Source organism: Rhinatrema bivittatum, chromosome 3 (genome assembly GCF_901001135.1).
Source record: "Rhinatrema bivittatum chromosome 3, aRhiBiv1.1, whole genome shotgun sequence".
In the NCBI taxonomy this organism is placed as follows: Eukaryota; Metazoa; Chordata; class Amphibia; order Gymnophiona; family Rhinatrematidae; genus Rhinatrema; species Rhinatrema bivittatum.
In genome coordinates, this window is record NC_042617.1 from 171,971,473 (window position 1) to 171,986,945 (window position 15,473).

The 15,473-nt window shown below is 49.0% G+C and overlaps 1 protein-coding gene across 2 annotated transcripts in view; it reads left to right on the forward strand.

Moving 5' to 3' along the window:
* The window catches only part of AHCTF1 (AT-hook containing transcription factor 1), a 564,884-nt gene that overhangs the window by 361,758 nt on the left and 187,653 nt on the right, over nt 1–15,473 (forward strand). For both annotated transcript variants that reach the window (XM_029593945.1, XM_029593946.1), the window contains exon 25: nt 2,920–3,070. In XM_029593945.1, the coding sequence (XP_029449805.1) occupies nt 2,920–3,070 (151 nt within the window). The remainder of the gene's footprint in view (nt 1–2,919; nt 3,071–15,473) is intronic.

Genomic DNA, 15,473 nt, shown 5'->3' on the forward strand with positions numbered 1-15,473 from the left:
TTCATAAGACTCCTGCTAGACACCGTTCAGGCCAAGGCCTTCCTGCCTTGTCAGAGGGCTATCACCTTGACCACTGCGGCAGAAATTCAGCAGGTGTCAGCCCAGCACATGTTGAGGTTGTTGAGCCATATGGCTGCAGCTGTCCATTTAACTTTCTTTTCACATTTACACGTTTGCAAATTTCAATGGACCTTGTGGTCGCAGTGGTGCCAGGCTTCTCAGAGCCTCCAGAATTGCGTCCGAGTCACCCTGTCTCTCCGGGACTCATTGTCCTGGTGGCGGGTACTTTCAGATGTGGAATGGGGGATCTCTTTCCGAAGTCCCTCTACCCAAATTATCCTAACTAGTGATACATCCACTCTGGGCTGGGGAGCTCATGTAGATGGGCTCAGCAGCCAGGGCCTCTGGAATGCCCTTGTCTCTTCCTGGCACTTCAGGCGATCAGGTACCTGCTATGGGCTTTCAGAGATCGGCTGTCCAAAAAGTTGTCATGATCCAAACCGACAACCAAGTAGGCATGTGGAATGTCAAGCAGGGAGACACAGGATCGTACCTCCTATGTCAGGAAATGGTCCAGATCTGGTCGTGGTCCCTGTCCCACAGGATGGTGCTCAGGGCCATGTACATGGTAGCAGACTGACTGTGTTGAGCCTTCAAACCCCAGGAGTGGTCCCTGGACCAGTGGGTAACAAATTGGATATTCCACCTCTGGAGGAGCCAAGACATAGATCTGTTTGTGTCCCCTTGCAACAAGAAGGTGCCGTGGTTCTGCTCCCTGTACAGGTCAGATGGCAAACTAGCCTCAGACGCCCTTGCCCCGGCATTGGAGCAAGGGTCTTCTGTATGCATATCCTCAGATTCCCATAGTGGCGAAGACTACTTTGAAGCTTTGCGAAGGCAAGGGGACTATAATCCCCATAGCCCCTCGTTGGCCGAGGCAGGTCTGATTTCCACTCCTACGGGAGTTGTCCATCCAGAGACTGATCAGTCTGGGGACTGCCCCAGATCTCATCACACAAGAAAGAGGCAGGTTGCGGCATCCCAACTTCCAGGCCCTGTTGTTCACAGCCTGAATATTGAGAGGTTAATTCTGCACCCACTCGATCTCTCAGAGGATGTCTCACAGATCCTGGTGGCTTCTAGAAAGCCTTCCACTAGAAAGTCCTATGGACTGAAGTGGAGGAAGTTTTTCATGTGGTGTGAGCAGAAGGCCCTAGATCCATTCTCCTGCCCCACACAAAATTGCTTGATTACCTTCTACGCCTATTGGAAGCTGGCTTAAAAACTAACTCCATTAAAGTTAATCTCTGTGCAATTGGTGCATTCCATCAAGGTGTAGATAGTACACCCATTTCTGTACAGCCCATAGTTGTATGATTCATGTGGGAGCTGCTTCAATTTAAGCCTCCCCCTAAGGCCTTCCATTGTGTCTTGGGATCTCAAAGTTGTGTTAGCTTAGCTGATGAAAGTTCCTTTTGAACTGCTGCGCACCTGTGACCTGAAGGACCTGACCTAGATGGTCATATTTTTGGTGGTGGTCACCTCAGCGCGCAGGGTTAGCGAGCTCCAGGCCTTAGTGACTTACCCACCTTAAACTAAGTTTTATCATGAATAGGGGCAGTCTTGTGTACGTACCCTAAGTTCCTGCCTAAGGTTTTGATGGACTTCCATATTAACCAGTCCATCATCCTGCCAACATTCTTTCCCAAGCCATATTTGCACCAAGGTAAACCAGCCCTGCACAGTTTAGACAGCAAGCGAGCCGTAGCCTTCTGTCTGGAGTGGACAGGAGCCCAAAGACAGTCTACCCAACCTTTTATTTATTTTGATAGAAATAGGTTGGATGTTGCCATTGCCAAACAAACACTATCCAATTGGCTAGCAGATTGCATCTCCTTCTGTTATGCCCAGGCAGAGACTGCACCTTGGGGATCATTTCAAGGCTCATTCTGTCAGAGCCATGGCAGCGCCAGTGGTCCACTTGCAAGCACTTCCCATGGAGATCTGCAAGGCTGCGATGTAGAGTTCTCTCTACACATTCACATCATACTATTGTCTGGCTATTGCAACAGGTTCGGTCTATTTGTCCTTCGGAACCTCCTTGAGGTGTAGAACCCAACTTTCCCCACCTAGGGCCCGTTGTTTGGGTTCAGGCTGTCTCCCCGTCTGTTACCAACAGCACCATTGTTGTGCATGTTGGCACCTGGTTAGGTGTCTGTTGGTACCATTTTTGTGTTAGGGAGCATTCTGTAGCTAGGGTTCACCCATGTATGAGGACTAACATGATTGTCCTCTGAGAAAGCAGGGTTGCTTACCTGTAACAGGTGTTCTCAGAGGACAGCAGGATGTTAGTCCTCACAAAACCTGCCCACCATCCCATAGAGTTGGGTTTCTCCTATTTTTTTTTTTATTATAATTCTATGTTACAAGACTGGAGAGGGACCATGTGTGGGCACGTAATATAGAGCATGCTCAGTGTGACTAGTCAAAGTTCTAAAAACTTTGACATAAGTTTTTTGCATCGGGGCTCCATCTGATGATATTACCCATGTGCGAGGACTTAACATCCTGCTGTCCTTAGAGAACACCTTTTACAGGTAAGCAACTCTGCTATCCCCTCTCCCCCATCTTCAGATCCCTCCAGGATCCATTGCTAAAATTTCTTTTTTTCTTATAAAGAACCACGTAAATTAAGTGGATATAGAAATTTCAGAAAAGGAGTTTATATTTATCATGTAAAATAAAAAAAACTACATTAATATGCATTTACATGTATGCAAATTTGCACCTTAATTGCTACAGAATGTTGAAAAATGTGCTATAGAAACTGGGAGCACTAATCTTGTCTATCAGCTTATTGGTTTTAATGGCTTCCCCAGCCCCCTAATTTAATGATCATGTGTTCTCATGCATTTTTAGCTACGAGGCCCAAACCGTTATCAACTGTAGCAAAGCAAGCTGCTACAGGGAATGTGTTCTCGAGAGCAACTTTCATAAATAATGTATTGTCTAAAATTGGAGAAGTATGGTTAGGAAATGAGCAGAGTACAGATGTCTCCTCCAACAAAAGGTAAGCAAACTCTTTTATATACCATTAAAAGCAAAAGAAAAAAAAAGCGACATATTTATTTATTTATTTTGAACTTTTCTATACCGACATTCATGTGGCAAGATACATATATCGGTTTACAGTGGAACACAATATTGCAAAACATTTTTAGTATTAGGACATTACATTAATGGATTTATTTTAAAACAAATTTAATTTAATTGGATTTAATTTAAAACAAAAAAACAAAGAACCAAAGCACTTGTCTTGTCAATCAACCAATATACAACAAAAAGAACAAGTATATAGTCTTTATATTCCTTATGCATATGCCCGGAATAAGCCACTGCTTATTCCGGGCATAGAATCTATTTGGGATGCTGTCAGGTAATTGTGACCTGGATTGGCCACTATTGGAAACATGGTACTGGTCTTGATGGACCCCTCAGACATAAGAATTTGCTGATTTTATTTAAAGGACACACTAATTTGCCTGTAAATATCTACATTATTCAGAAAAAAAAATCACAGAATTTTGTGGAGGAGTGGAATAATAGTAGGAGTAACAGGCTGCAAACCTGGGTAAACCGGGGTTCAACTCCTTGCTGCTATTCTTTGTGACCTTGAGCACGTCATTTATTCTCCAGTGCCTCAGGTACAGACAGACTGTGAGCCCTCTGGGGACAGGGAAATACCTAAGGTACCTGAATGTAATCCACTTTAAAGTGCCTGAAAAAGCAGAATCTAAATACAATGAATAAACAAACTATTGTGACAGTTTAAGAATGCACACTGTTCTTTGAACCCATGCCCTTTGTGGGTCTTTTCTCAGTTAAAGAATGATTTTTACAGGAGTCCTGGTTGATTTGGTAAACCTCTCTTTCAGGTCAATACAGTAAAGTGCGGCCGCGGTTACCCTGCTTCTAACCAGCTTTCTACTCACAATTTGGCCACGTTAGTCCAACCCGCGATTCATTAACCCTTTTAACCCATCCTTACCGCCTCTTAAATCAACGGGTAACCCCTTCCGCCCGCGGCATGCATATGAGATGTAAACGATTGGATTAGCTATTCCCTCCCATACAGTAACGCGCGCCCCGATTATCGCATTTTAAACCTGCAGTTTTGCCGCGTGTTTAACCTGCTAACTTACCGCCTATCCTTACCCCTGCGTTAGAAGCAGGGGTAAGGGTAGGCGGCAAACTTTCCCCCAGCCCTCGCCCATGGGTGCCAGTCTCCGAGGCAGCCCAGTCCTCTCTACCCTCCTCCCGAAGCAACGAAAAGCGAAAAAGGAGAAAAACGAAACGACATGTGAAGTGTAACTTACTTTTCTTGCAGCCCTCCTCCGGAGACCCACCGCGGCTCCCCTGCCTCCCGGGGGCTGCCCCCTGCCTCCTGGGGCAGCCGGCGGCGAAAGCGGCCCCGCTGGCTAAGATGGATGCCTGCACAGGCCCTCTGACACGGTCGCTCCCGGGAGAATCCTTTACTGAGCTGCGGCCACTTCTCCTGCGTGCATTCAGCCTGTGCGTGCAATTTGGCCGCTCAAGGCGTGACGTCACTACGTTTGGCGTCACGGCGTGTGACGGTGTTCGCTAATGCACTGCCTTGAGCGCCAATTTGGGCGCTCAAGGCAGTGACGCCAAACGTAGTGACGTCACGCCTTGAGCGGCCAAATTGCACGCACAGGCCAGCCACATGAGCCGGGGATCAAGACTATCCTCCCCAACCTGGACCCTACTCACCACAGATGCCAGTCTACGAGGATGGGGGAGCACACTGCGAGGAGTTAACCGTCCAAGGGCAGTGGAACGCAGAAGAGGCGGTATGGAACATCAACCGCCTAGATGCGCAGGCAGTCAGACTAGCCTGTCTGCGGTTCGCTCACAGACTCTGAAACAAAGCGGTCAGAGTAATGTCGGACAACACCACGACAGTGGCCTACATCAACCGGCAGGGGGGACCAGGAGCCAACAGGTGTCCCTAGAAATAGACCCCCTGATGGCGTGGGCGAAAGCAAACCTCCAGGAGATCTCCGCTGTCCACATCGCTGGGAAAGACAACATCACGCAGACTTCCTCAGCAGGGAAAGTCTAGACCCAGGAGAATGGAGGCTGTCGTCTGCAGCCTTCCAATTGATAGTGAATCAGTGGGGGACACCAGACATGGACCTTCGGGCAAGCGGATCCAACGCCCAAGTATCCAGATACTTCAGCCGCAGACGGGGGAACCACAGTCCCAAGGGATTGATGTCCTGGTACAGACCTGGCCACAGGGGACTCTACTATACGCCTTCCCGCCATGGCCCCTATTGGGTGCAATCATTCACAAGATACAACTACACAAGGGACTAGTTCTTCTGGTGGCTCTGGATTGGCCAAGAAGACCCTGGTACGCAGACATGAGAAGACTGCTGGCAGGGATCCCTCTACCCCTGCCCCCACACAGGGACCTGCTACAACAAGGTCCGATCCTCCACGAGGACCCAGCTCAATTCTCTCTTACGGTCTGGCCATTGAGAGGGGCCTGCCTGAGAGAGCGCGGATACTCGGGGGAGGTAATCGACACTCTCCTCCAAGCACGCAAGTTCTCCACATCGTTAACATACATAAGGATGTGGAGAGTATTTGAAGCCTGGTACAAAGACCACAACATCAAGCCACGCTCAATTAAAGTTCCCGTGATCCTGGAATTCTTACAGAATGGACTACAGAAGGGTCTGTCCCTCAATTCCATCAAGGTACAAGTAGACGCATTGTCATGCTACGGCTCCAAGAGCGAGGGCGACAGCAAAGCTTCTCACCCGGACGTGTCACACTTCCTGAAAGGAGTCAAACACATTCGCCCACCACTAAAGTGGCCGGTACCTCTGTGGAATCTCAATCTCGTTTTGGACTTCCTAGCGGGAACTGCCATCAGACCCCTCCGAGGCCTGTCCCTCCGCTTGTTAACCTTAAAGACTGTGTTCTTGCTGGCAGTGTGTTCAGCCCGCCGCATCTCTGAACTACAAGCACTCTCCTGCCGTGAGCCGTTCCTCAGGCTCACCCCGGGGTCCATCCAACTACGCACGGTCCCCTCCTTCCTCCCCAAAGTGGTCTCACACTTCCACCTCAACCAGGCCATCTTGCTACCAACGACGGATGGATTGAAGAATTCGGAAGAAGCCCGTAGTCTACGTCACCTCAACATCGGCAGACTCCTATCCAGATACTTGGAAATGTCTGAACCTGTACAAGGAACGGACCACCTTTTCGTCCTTCACAGCGGAAAGAGACATGGAGAAGTGGCCTCGCGGGCAACCATCGCCCGCTGGATCAAGGAAGTCATGAAGGCGGCCTACGTAGAAGCTGGCAAGCCACCACCTCTACAGGTCAAGGCCCATTGTACCAGAGCCTAGGCATCCTGGGCAGAAACTAGAATGCTGTCACCTGCCGAGATCTGCAGGGCGGCTACATGGTCCTCCATCCATACTTTCTCTAGATTCTACCGTCTGGGCATTCAGGCTTGGGAGGACTCTGCATTTGCAAGGGCAATACTAAGTAGGTCTCGGACAGCCTCCCACCCGGTTCAGGAGTAGCTTTTATACATCCCATTGGTCCTGAGTCCATCTGCTACACGCTAGGAAATGGAGAAATTACTTACCTGATAATTTTGTTTTCCATAGTGTAGACAGATGGACTCAGCATCCCACCCTTGGCTGCCGTTACGCATGGTCTTCAAATAATTCAAGGGTAAGCCATGTTTTCATTTATCTAGGGCATTCACCCTGCCGAGTGTTGACGCTTTCCGGTTGAGTACACTGGCGGTCTCCAGCTATAGTCAATCAACCAGTTCAAGTTAAGTTAATCAAGTTTTAACGTTTAACCAAATTATGAAGTTTTTCAAGTTAACCAAATTATTAAGTTAATTAATCAGTCAGTCACCTAGATATCCACGATGCTTTTCGAGGAGAATACTAAAGAGCTGCACTTCCTGCAGGGGTATATGTACTAGGGGCTGATGTCAGATTGAAATCTGATCCGTCTCCAATTGCTAACAGGAGTACACTATTCCCATTTGTCCTGAGTCCATCTGTCTACACTAAGGAAAAGGGCTCCAGGGGCGATCCGGGAAACTACAGACAGGTTAGCCTGACTTCAGTGCCAGGAAAAATAGTGGAAAATGTTCTAAAATTCAAAATCACAGAGCATATAGAAAGACATGGTTTAATGGAACAAAGTCAGCATGGCTTTACCCAAGGCAAGTCTTGCCTCACAAATCTGCTTCACTTTTTTGAAGGAGTTAATAAACATGTGGATAAAGGTGAACCGGTAGATATAGTATACTTGGATTTTCAGAAGGCGTTTGACAAAGTTCCTCATGAGAGGCTTCTAGGAAAAGTAAAAAGTCATGGGATAGGTGGCGATGTCCTTTCGTGGATTGCAAACTGGCTAAAAGACAGGAAACCGAGAGTAGGATTAAATGGACAATTTTCTCAGTGGAAGGCAGTGGGCAGTGGAGTGCCTCAGGGATCTGTTTTGGGACCCTTACTTTTCAATATATTTATAAATGATCTGGAAAGAAATACGACGAGTGAGATAATCAAATTTGCAGATGATACAAAATTGTTCAGAGTAGTTAAATCACAAGCAGATTGTGATAAATTGCAGGAAGACCTTGTGAGACTGGAAAATTGGGCATCCAAATGGCAGATGAAATTTAATGTGGATAAGTGAAAGGTGATACATATAGGGAAAAATAATCCATGCTATAGTTACACAACATTAGGTTTCATATTAGGTGCTACAACCCAAGAAAGATATCTAGGCATCATAGTGGATAACACATTGAAATTGTCGGTTCAGTGTGCTGCGGCAGTCAAAAAAGCAAACAGAATGTTGGGAATTATTAGAAAGGGAATGGTGAATAAAACAGAAAACGTCATAATGCCTCTGTATCGCTCCATGGTGAGATCGCACCTTGAATACTGTGTACAATTCTGGTCGCTGCATCTCAAAAAATATATAATTGCAATGGAGAAGGTACAGAGAGAGGCTACCAAAATGATAAGGGGAATTGAATAGCTCCCCTATGAGGAAAGACTAGAGAGGTTAGGACGTTTCAGCTTGGAGAAGTGATGGCTGAGGGGGGATATGATAGAGATGTTTAAAATCATGAGAGGTCTAGAATGGGTAGATGTGAATCAGTTATTTACTCTTTCGGATAATAGACTAGGGGGCACTCCATGAAGTTAGCATGTGGCACATTTAAAACTAATCAGAGAAAGTTCTTTTTTACTCAACGCACAATTAAACTCTGGAATTTGTCGCCATAAGATGTGGTTAGTGCAGTTAGTATAGCTGTATTTAAAAAAGGATTGGATAAGTTCTTGGAGGAGAAGTCCATTACGTGCTATTAATTAAGTTGACTTAGAAAATAGCCACTGCGATTGTGATGATATCAGTGTGCCAGTATTCTCAGTCTCCAGCAAATGGTGGACATGCTTCTCACTACTGGGGATTGCTTCAAGCTTTAGAAGGAGAAAGTAACAAGGAAAATTAATTCGCCCTGCTGTCCTGCGGTGATACAAAATGGTCCCTACCCCAGTTGAGAATTCCTGAGGTGATTTCGGTGTTCCCTCAGATGAGTACCTTGGTCCGGTAGCTATTTTTTTCAGCAGACGTGGACTTAGCTATTAAAACAGCTGAAAGGCAGCTGAAGCAGAAAGCCAAGTGTGGTGGTGACTGTATATGCCCTCTCCCCCCCCACAGCCGGAGACCGTCTCTGTACTCAGCTAAGTCGAGCTGAGCTCAGGTAAAGCTTTAAAAAAAAAAAGAAAGAAAGAAAGAGAAATAGAGAACAAAAGAGGGATTTTTGTAGGGCTTCCTCTTTCATTTGGTCTACATGGTCGGAGCACTGATCCAACGTTCGTTCCCACCACGAGGGAGGTTAAGGGACATGGGGCAGCCTGGCGGATTGAGCAGCCCTTTTTGTGCTTGGCCCCACTTTTAGGCTTTTCTCTTGAGTACCATGTGGTAGGCCGAGGCGGCATTTTCATGTGTTTTCCTGCGCATTAGGCTGCCCTCTTCAGAACCATCAGTTCATGCAAGTGCGTCTGGCTGCACGTCCAGATTGTACGTCCAGTTTTTGGGCGCTTGTTTGAGCATCCAGGTAGTAGCGGGGTCTTTGTTAGGTGCGTGCTTAACTGTACGTACAATTTGGGCTGCATTGAGGGTGCTTAGTTTATTTTTTTGGGTGCTCATCAAGCACAGGGTTTACACTTAAGTTTGGGATTCCTAAATTATATATTTTATAGTGCGAATTCAGCTGGACGCACATCTTTCAGTCACTTGTTAATCATACTGACAGACTGATGGTAAATATAGCTAAGAAACCTAAGTGCCTTTCCTTCTGTGCGTTCCCTATAACTTGTGCCAGCGCTGCTTAGAGGTTCAGGGAGAATTACCTTTATCTAATTTTACTAAGCCCGGTTCTTCCCAGCCTGATGAGGGCTTAGGTAAAGACATGTCAGGAGGGGGGCACCTGACCTTGGAACTCCCTTAACTGATTCTTCAGTGAGGGAAGATAGCTCAGTGGGAACAGCACAGGTGCCTTCTGGTTTTGGCATGGATCCTTCTGCCTTTTCGTGGGTGGAATTTTTCCAGGGATTGCAGTCCTTTCTTCAGGCACAGTCAGCCCTGACCAATCTTGGTCATAGTTGCAGGTGGTGACCTCCCACACACCTGGTACTGCTGTTAAGTGCCAAAGTACACCTTGATCGGCATCTGGTCTTCCCAATAGGGATCCAGATGACACAGATGATGAGGCCGATCCTTACTATCTGGAGGCTGGGGAAATTCCTCCAGGACTGGAACCATATAGGATTGTGTTGCGGTTCTTTCATAGAGATGTTACCGGTTCTGATTTCCCAGATATTAAAGATGCTGGGAGTATCTGGGGCTGATTCCATGTCTGAGCCAAAGAAAAATCCCATTTTGGTTTCTTTGTGTAAAGCCTCTTGTTTTTTCCCTGTTATGGAGGCCATTCAAGAATTGATTGCTGAGTGGGGCACCTCGGAGGCTAATTTCAAAGGGAGTCGAGTCTTGGAAGGCCTGTACCCCCTGGATCCAGTGGCGAGAGAATGGTTGCATTTTCTGAAAGAGGACACACTTGTGTGTGCCTTCTCCAAGCGGACGACAATCCCCTTGGAGAGAGGAGTTGCCTTGGATGATGCGCACGATAGAAGGGTTGAGGTCATCCTTAAGCAAGCATTTGAAGCTATGGCAATGACCTTGCAGATAGCCTCTTCTTGTTCCCTGGTGGCTTGCTCCTGTTTACTTCTCTCTCAGGAGGTCGATGAATCTGGAGTGAATTCCAGAGCAGTTATGGAGTCAGCAGCCACCTTTTTTGCAGAAGTGGGCTGTGATTTGGTCTACACCTCAGCCAGAGGGGTGGCTTTGATAATAGCGGCCAGGCATCAGTTATGGCTAAGAAATTGGTCGGTCGATGCGACCTCCAAGGCTAACCTTACAAAATTGTCCTTGAAAGGCTTGCTGTTATATGGGAGTGAGTTGGAGAAACTGGCCAATAAGTGGGGCAAGTCTCAGATTCCTTGGTTGCCGTAGGGTAAGAAGCAGACCCCGCGCTCCTTTGGCATGGGAGGTTGTGCTGGGTATACAAGTAGTTTCAACCCTACAGAGGCGTGACCTTTCAGAGGACTCGACTTTTCAGTAAGTCTCAGTCCTTTCGTCCCAGACAGCCTAGATGATGCGCAGGCTCAGGTAGCGGAACCTCTCAAGCCTCTCAATGAAGGTATGCTGATCCACCCCCAGAAGTAGGAAATAGGGGGTCGCCTCTCTCTCTCTTAGAGGTGGGTCGAGATCACATCAGATCAGTGGGGCTTGGAGGTGATACGAGATGGATATGCACTGGAGTTTTGTAGTGTTCTTCGTGAAATGTTCATGGTGTCTCCTGGTCACTCCCTGTAGAAGAGGCAAGCAGTGGGGAGTGCCCTCGTCTCAAGAAAATACAGGCAGATATTCCATTTTCCTAGCATGCAGCAGATGGACTTTGGACCAATGGGTATAGTGTACTCCTGATAGCAGTTGGAGACGGATCAGATTTCAATTTGACGTCAGCCCTAGTACATATACCCCTGCAGGAAGTGCAACTCTTCAGTATTTTCCATCTCCATAGCAGTTAGGGACTCTATGCACGCTCACACAGCGTTAGAGTAATTTTATCAAAGAAAACCAAAATAAGAAGAAATCTTATCTCTACAGACGAGCCCCGCTCTCCTGCGGTGACACCCATTGGGTCCCTCCCCCAGTTGAGATTTCCCGAGGTGATTTCTGCAATCCCTCGGAGGTAAGCCTCGGTCTGGCGGCCGACCCTCGGTGGGGGACCTAGCCTCCGACATTGGGTGAGGCTGAGAGGCGGCACGTGAAGGTATTTTTCCTCTCACCGCGCAGCCGGAGACTGCCTGGAACGAGACCGGGAAGCGCCGAGACAAGGTAAGGTAGAAATCTATTTAAAAGTCTCCCGTCTCCGAAGCTCGAGGAGCTGCACAGGTCACCAGCCGGGACCAGTGCCACCGGGTTGATCTGCCCTAGCAGGGCTAGACCCCGGTCAGATCCGAGGGTCCTCCTACATGGAGACCTTCAGAGGTGGTCGCCATATTGTCCGTGTGGTCGCCGTCACCATTTTGCTCTGTTCGCTGCCCTTTCCGTCGTTCCGATCCGTGCGCACAGAGGCGAGTCGTGTGCACAAATACTTGTGCGCACATCATCGCGCGCCCAAGTACCGGGAGCACAAGCGATGCGTACAGCCACGCGCTTACTGTGCCGGGCGCATAACTTCGGCCTGTACGCAAAACAGCGCGCACATCTCCCTGAGCGCACACCAAACCTACGCGCACAACTTCGACGCACACCTGTATTTTACGCGCAAAAGCCATGGCACCACCAGAAAATAAACTCAAAGCTCAGGGTCTTTGCCCAGCATGCCACATTAGAGCTGCACAGCATGAGGAGGCCACGGCCGTGTGTATTCAGTGCGAAGAGGCCCTAGGGGATCCAACTCATGGACCTCCCCAGCCGGTACCAGGCTCCAGCCTCTCAAGCAGTACGCCGGACCTAGCATTGCACAGCGGGACCCCCTCCCTTCAAACGGAGCCCCTTAGTCTAGACCTAGCATCTTATGTCCTGGGTGGAATTCTTCAAAGATCTGCTTACCTTCGTCCACATGCAACCGGGGCCTCCTATAATACGGCCACAGGCTCCACCAGATGACTTCAACATGCCGGGATCCTCTATACCCAGGGAAGTGATCCCACCACCCAGAAGCCCCACCTTTGGGGACATGGACAACTCAGATAAGGATTCAGAACCCCTGGAGGAAGGGGAACTCCCTCCGGGGACAGAGCCCCACCGAACCATGAGATGTTTCTTCAACCAGGACGAGCTTCCAGACCTGGTCACACACAGCTTAAAAGAGCTTGCTATCCTAGGCACAAGTGCCTCAGGGGAACCTAAGATGAACCCACTATTAGAGGGACTCCGTCAGACCTCCCACCATTTCCCACTATTACAAGCCGTCCAGCAACTAATTGACCTGGAATGGGATGCCCCAGAAACTACATTCAAAGGGGACCGGGCTCTGGCAGCCATGTACCCTCTGGACCCAGCTGCCAAAGATCTCCTGGTATGTCCGAAAATGGATGACATGGTCTGCGCGGTCTCGAAGCACAGTACTATCCCGGTAGAGGGAGGAGCAGCACTCAAGGATGCTCAAGACAGACATCTGGAATCTATCCTCAAACAGTCCTTTGACGCCTCAGCTATGTCTTTACAGATCACGGCCTGATGTGCCGTGGTGACTCGTGCCTGCTTAGCACAGACCAGAAAAAACACTCCTGGGGAGGCCCTGGAACCAGCTATATCATTCGTCACGGATGCCGCTTCTGACCTGGTATGCACATCAGCTAGGAGTGTCATCCGCCGAGGCAGCCAGAAGACAGATTTGGCTTCGAAACTGGTTGGTCGATGCATCCTTCAAAATGAGACTCACAAGGATGCCTTTCAAGGGAATACTCTTGTTTGGAAGCGAACTAGAGAAACTAGCCAACAAATGGGGCGAGTCCCCACTGTCGCGACTACCAGAGGACAGGAATAAGAGAAACCAGCAATCCTTCCCCCGAACCTCCAGGGGCAGAGGATCACAGCGCTTCAACCCATATAGAAGCACATGTCAAGTGGCCCGCCCCTCAGGCCGGAGCCAGTCCTTTTGGAACAAGCACAACAAAAGGGGAGCCAGCTCAGGCTCCAGCCCTAGCCGCACCCCACAATGAAAATCAGCCGACCTATCCAAAGGAAGAAGCCATAGGAGGCAGTCTTGCCCTATTCTACCAAAGATGGGTTGAGATAACTTCGGACAAGTGGGTCCTATCCATCATTCGAGATGGATATTACCTGGATTTCCACCACCTCCCTCTGGATAAGTTTGTGGAATCTTCCTGCCACGACCCTTCCAAGAGGATGGCAGTGGAAGCTACACTGACCAGATTGCTAGCCTTAGAGGCTATAACACCGGTGCCTCCACAACAAATAAATACTGGACATTATTCCATCTATTTTATCGTCCCGAAGGAAGAAGGAACGTTCAGACCCATCCTGGTCCTCAAGGTGGTCAACTGTCACCTGAAGATTCCTCACTTCCGCATGGAAACCCTACGCTTGGTAATAAGGGTGTTACAACCAGGAGAGTTCCTTACATCCCTGGATCTGTTGGAAGCCTACCTACACATTCCGATCCATCAAGAGCATCAGCATTTTCTATGCTTCTCGATCCTGGCCCGGGCACTACCTTTCGGGTTAGCCACTGCACCCCGGACGTTCACCAAGATCATAGTGGTGATGGCAGCAACACTGAGGAAGGAAGGAATCCACGTGCACCCTTATCTAGATGATTGGCTGATCAGAGCGAAATCCCCAGAGGAAAGCCACCAGGCAACCAACAGAGTCCAAACTCTACTGGAGAGCCTCGGGTGGGTGGTCAACACAAACAGCTGTCTGCAGCCCTCCCAATCTCTAGAATACTTGGCAGTCCGGTTCGACACCAAACAAGACAAGGTCATCCTGTTACCGGCAAGGAGATCGAATCTGATGACCCAGTTACGAACCCTGCGGAGCGAACTTCGCCTCACAGCATGGGATTACCTACAAGTTCTCGGCCTCATGACATCCACACTGGAAGTAGTGCCATGGGCACGAGCTCACATGAGACCCCTACAACGCTCACTACTATCACGATGGAATCCACTGTCCCAGAACTACACCGTACGGCTCAACTATGATGGTGGCTGCAAGAAGCCCATCTGAGCCAGGGAACGAGACTATCCTCACCAACCTGCATCCTACTCACCTCGGATGCCAGCTTACGAGGATGGGGAGCCACACTGCCAGGAGCTTAACTGCCCAAGGGCAATGGAACGAAGAAGAGTCTGGATGGAACATCAATCGCCTAGAAGCCCGGGCAGTCAGACTAGCCTGCCTAAGGTTCGTTCACAGACTCCGAGACAAAGCGGTCAGAGTAATGTCGGACAATGCCACAACAGTGGCCTACATCAATCGTCGGGGAGGAACCAGAAGCCAACAGGTATCTCTGGAAATAGACCTCCTAATGTAATGGGCGGAAGTGAATCTTCAAGAGATCTCAGCCATCCACATTGCCGGGAAAAACAATGTCACTGCGGACTACCTCAGCAGAGAAAGTCTAGATCCAGGAGAATGGAGGCTGTCGACCACAGCATTCCAATTGATAGTAAACCATTGGGGAACACCAACCATGGACCTCCTGGCAAATTGGACCAACGCTCAAGTACCCAGTTTCTTCAGCCGCAGGCGGGAACCCCAGTCCCAGGGAATCGATACCCTGGTACAGACCTGGCCACAGGAGACTCTGTAATACACCTTCCCGCCGTGGCCCCTATTGGGCGCAATCATCCACAAGATAGAACACCACAGGGGACCAGTACTTCTAGTGGCCCCGGACTGGCCAAGAAGACTGTGGTACGCAGACATGCGAAGACTGCTGACAGGGAGCCCCCTGCCGCTACCTCCACACAGAGACCTGCTCCAACAGGGACTGATCCTCCACGAGGATCCAGCTTGATTCTCTCTTACGGGTCTGGCCATTGAGAGGACTCGCCTAAGGAAGAGCGGATATTCGGGGGTAGTAATTGACACCCTACTCAGAGCACACAAGTTCTCCACATCCCTAACATACATAAGGATTTGGAGAGTATTCGAAGCCTGCTCGGTCAAACTTCTGCGATTTTGGAATTCCTGCAGAACGGCCTACAGAAGGGATTGTCTCTCAACTCCATCAAGGTACAGGTGGCCACATTGTCATGCTACGGAACCAAGAGCGAAAGCGGCAGCATAGCCTC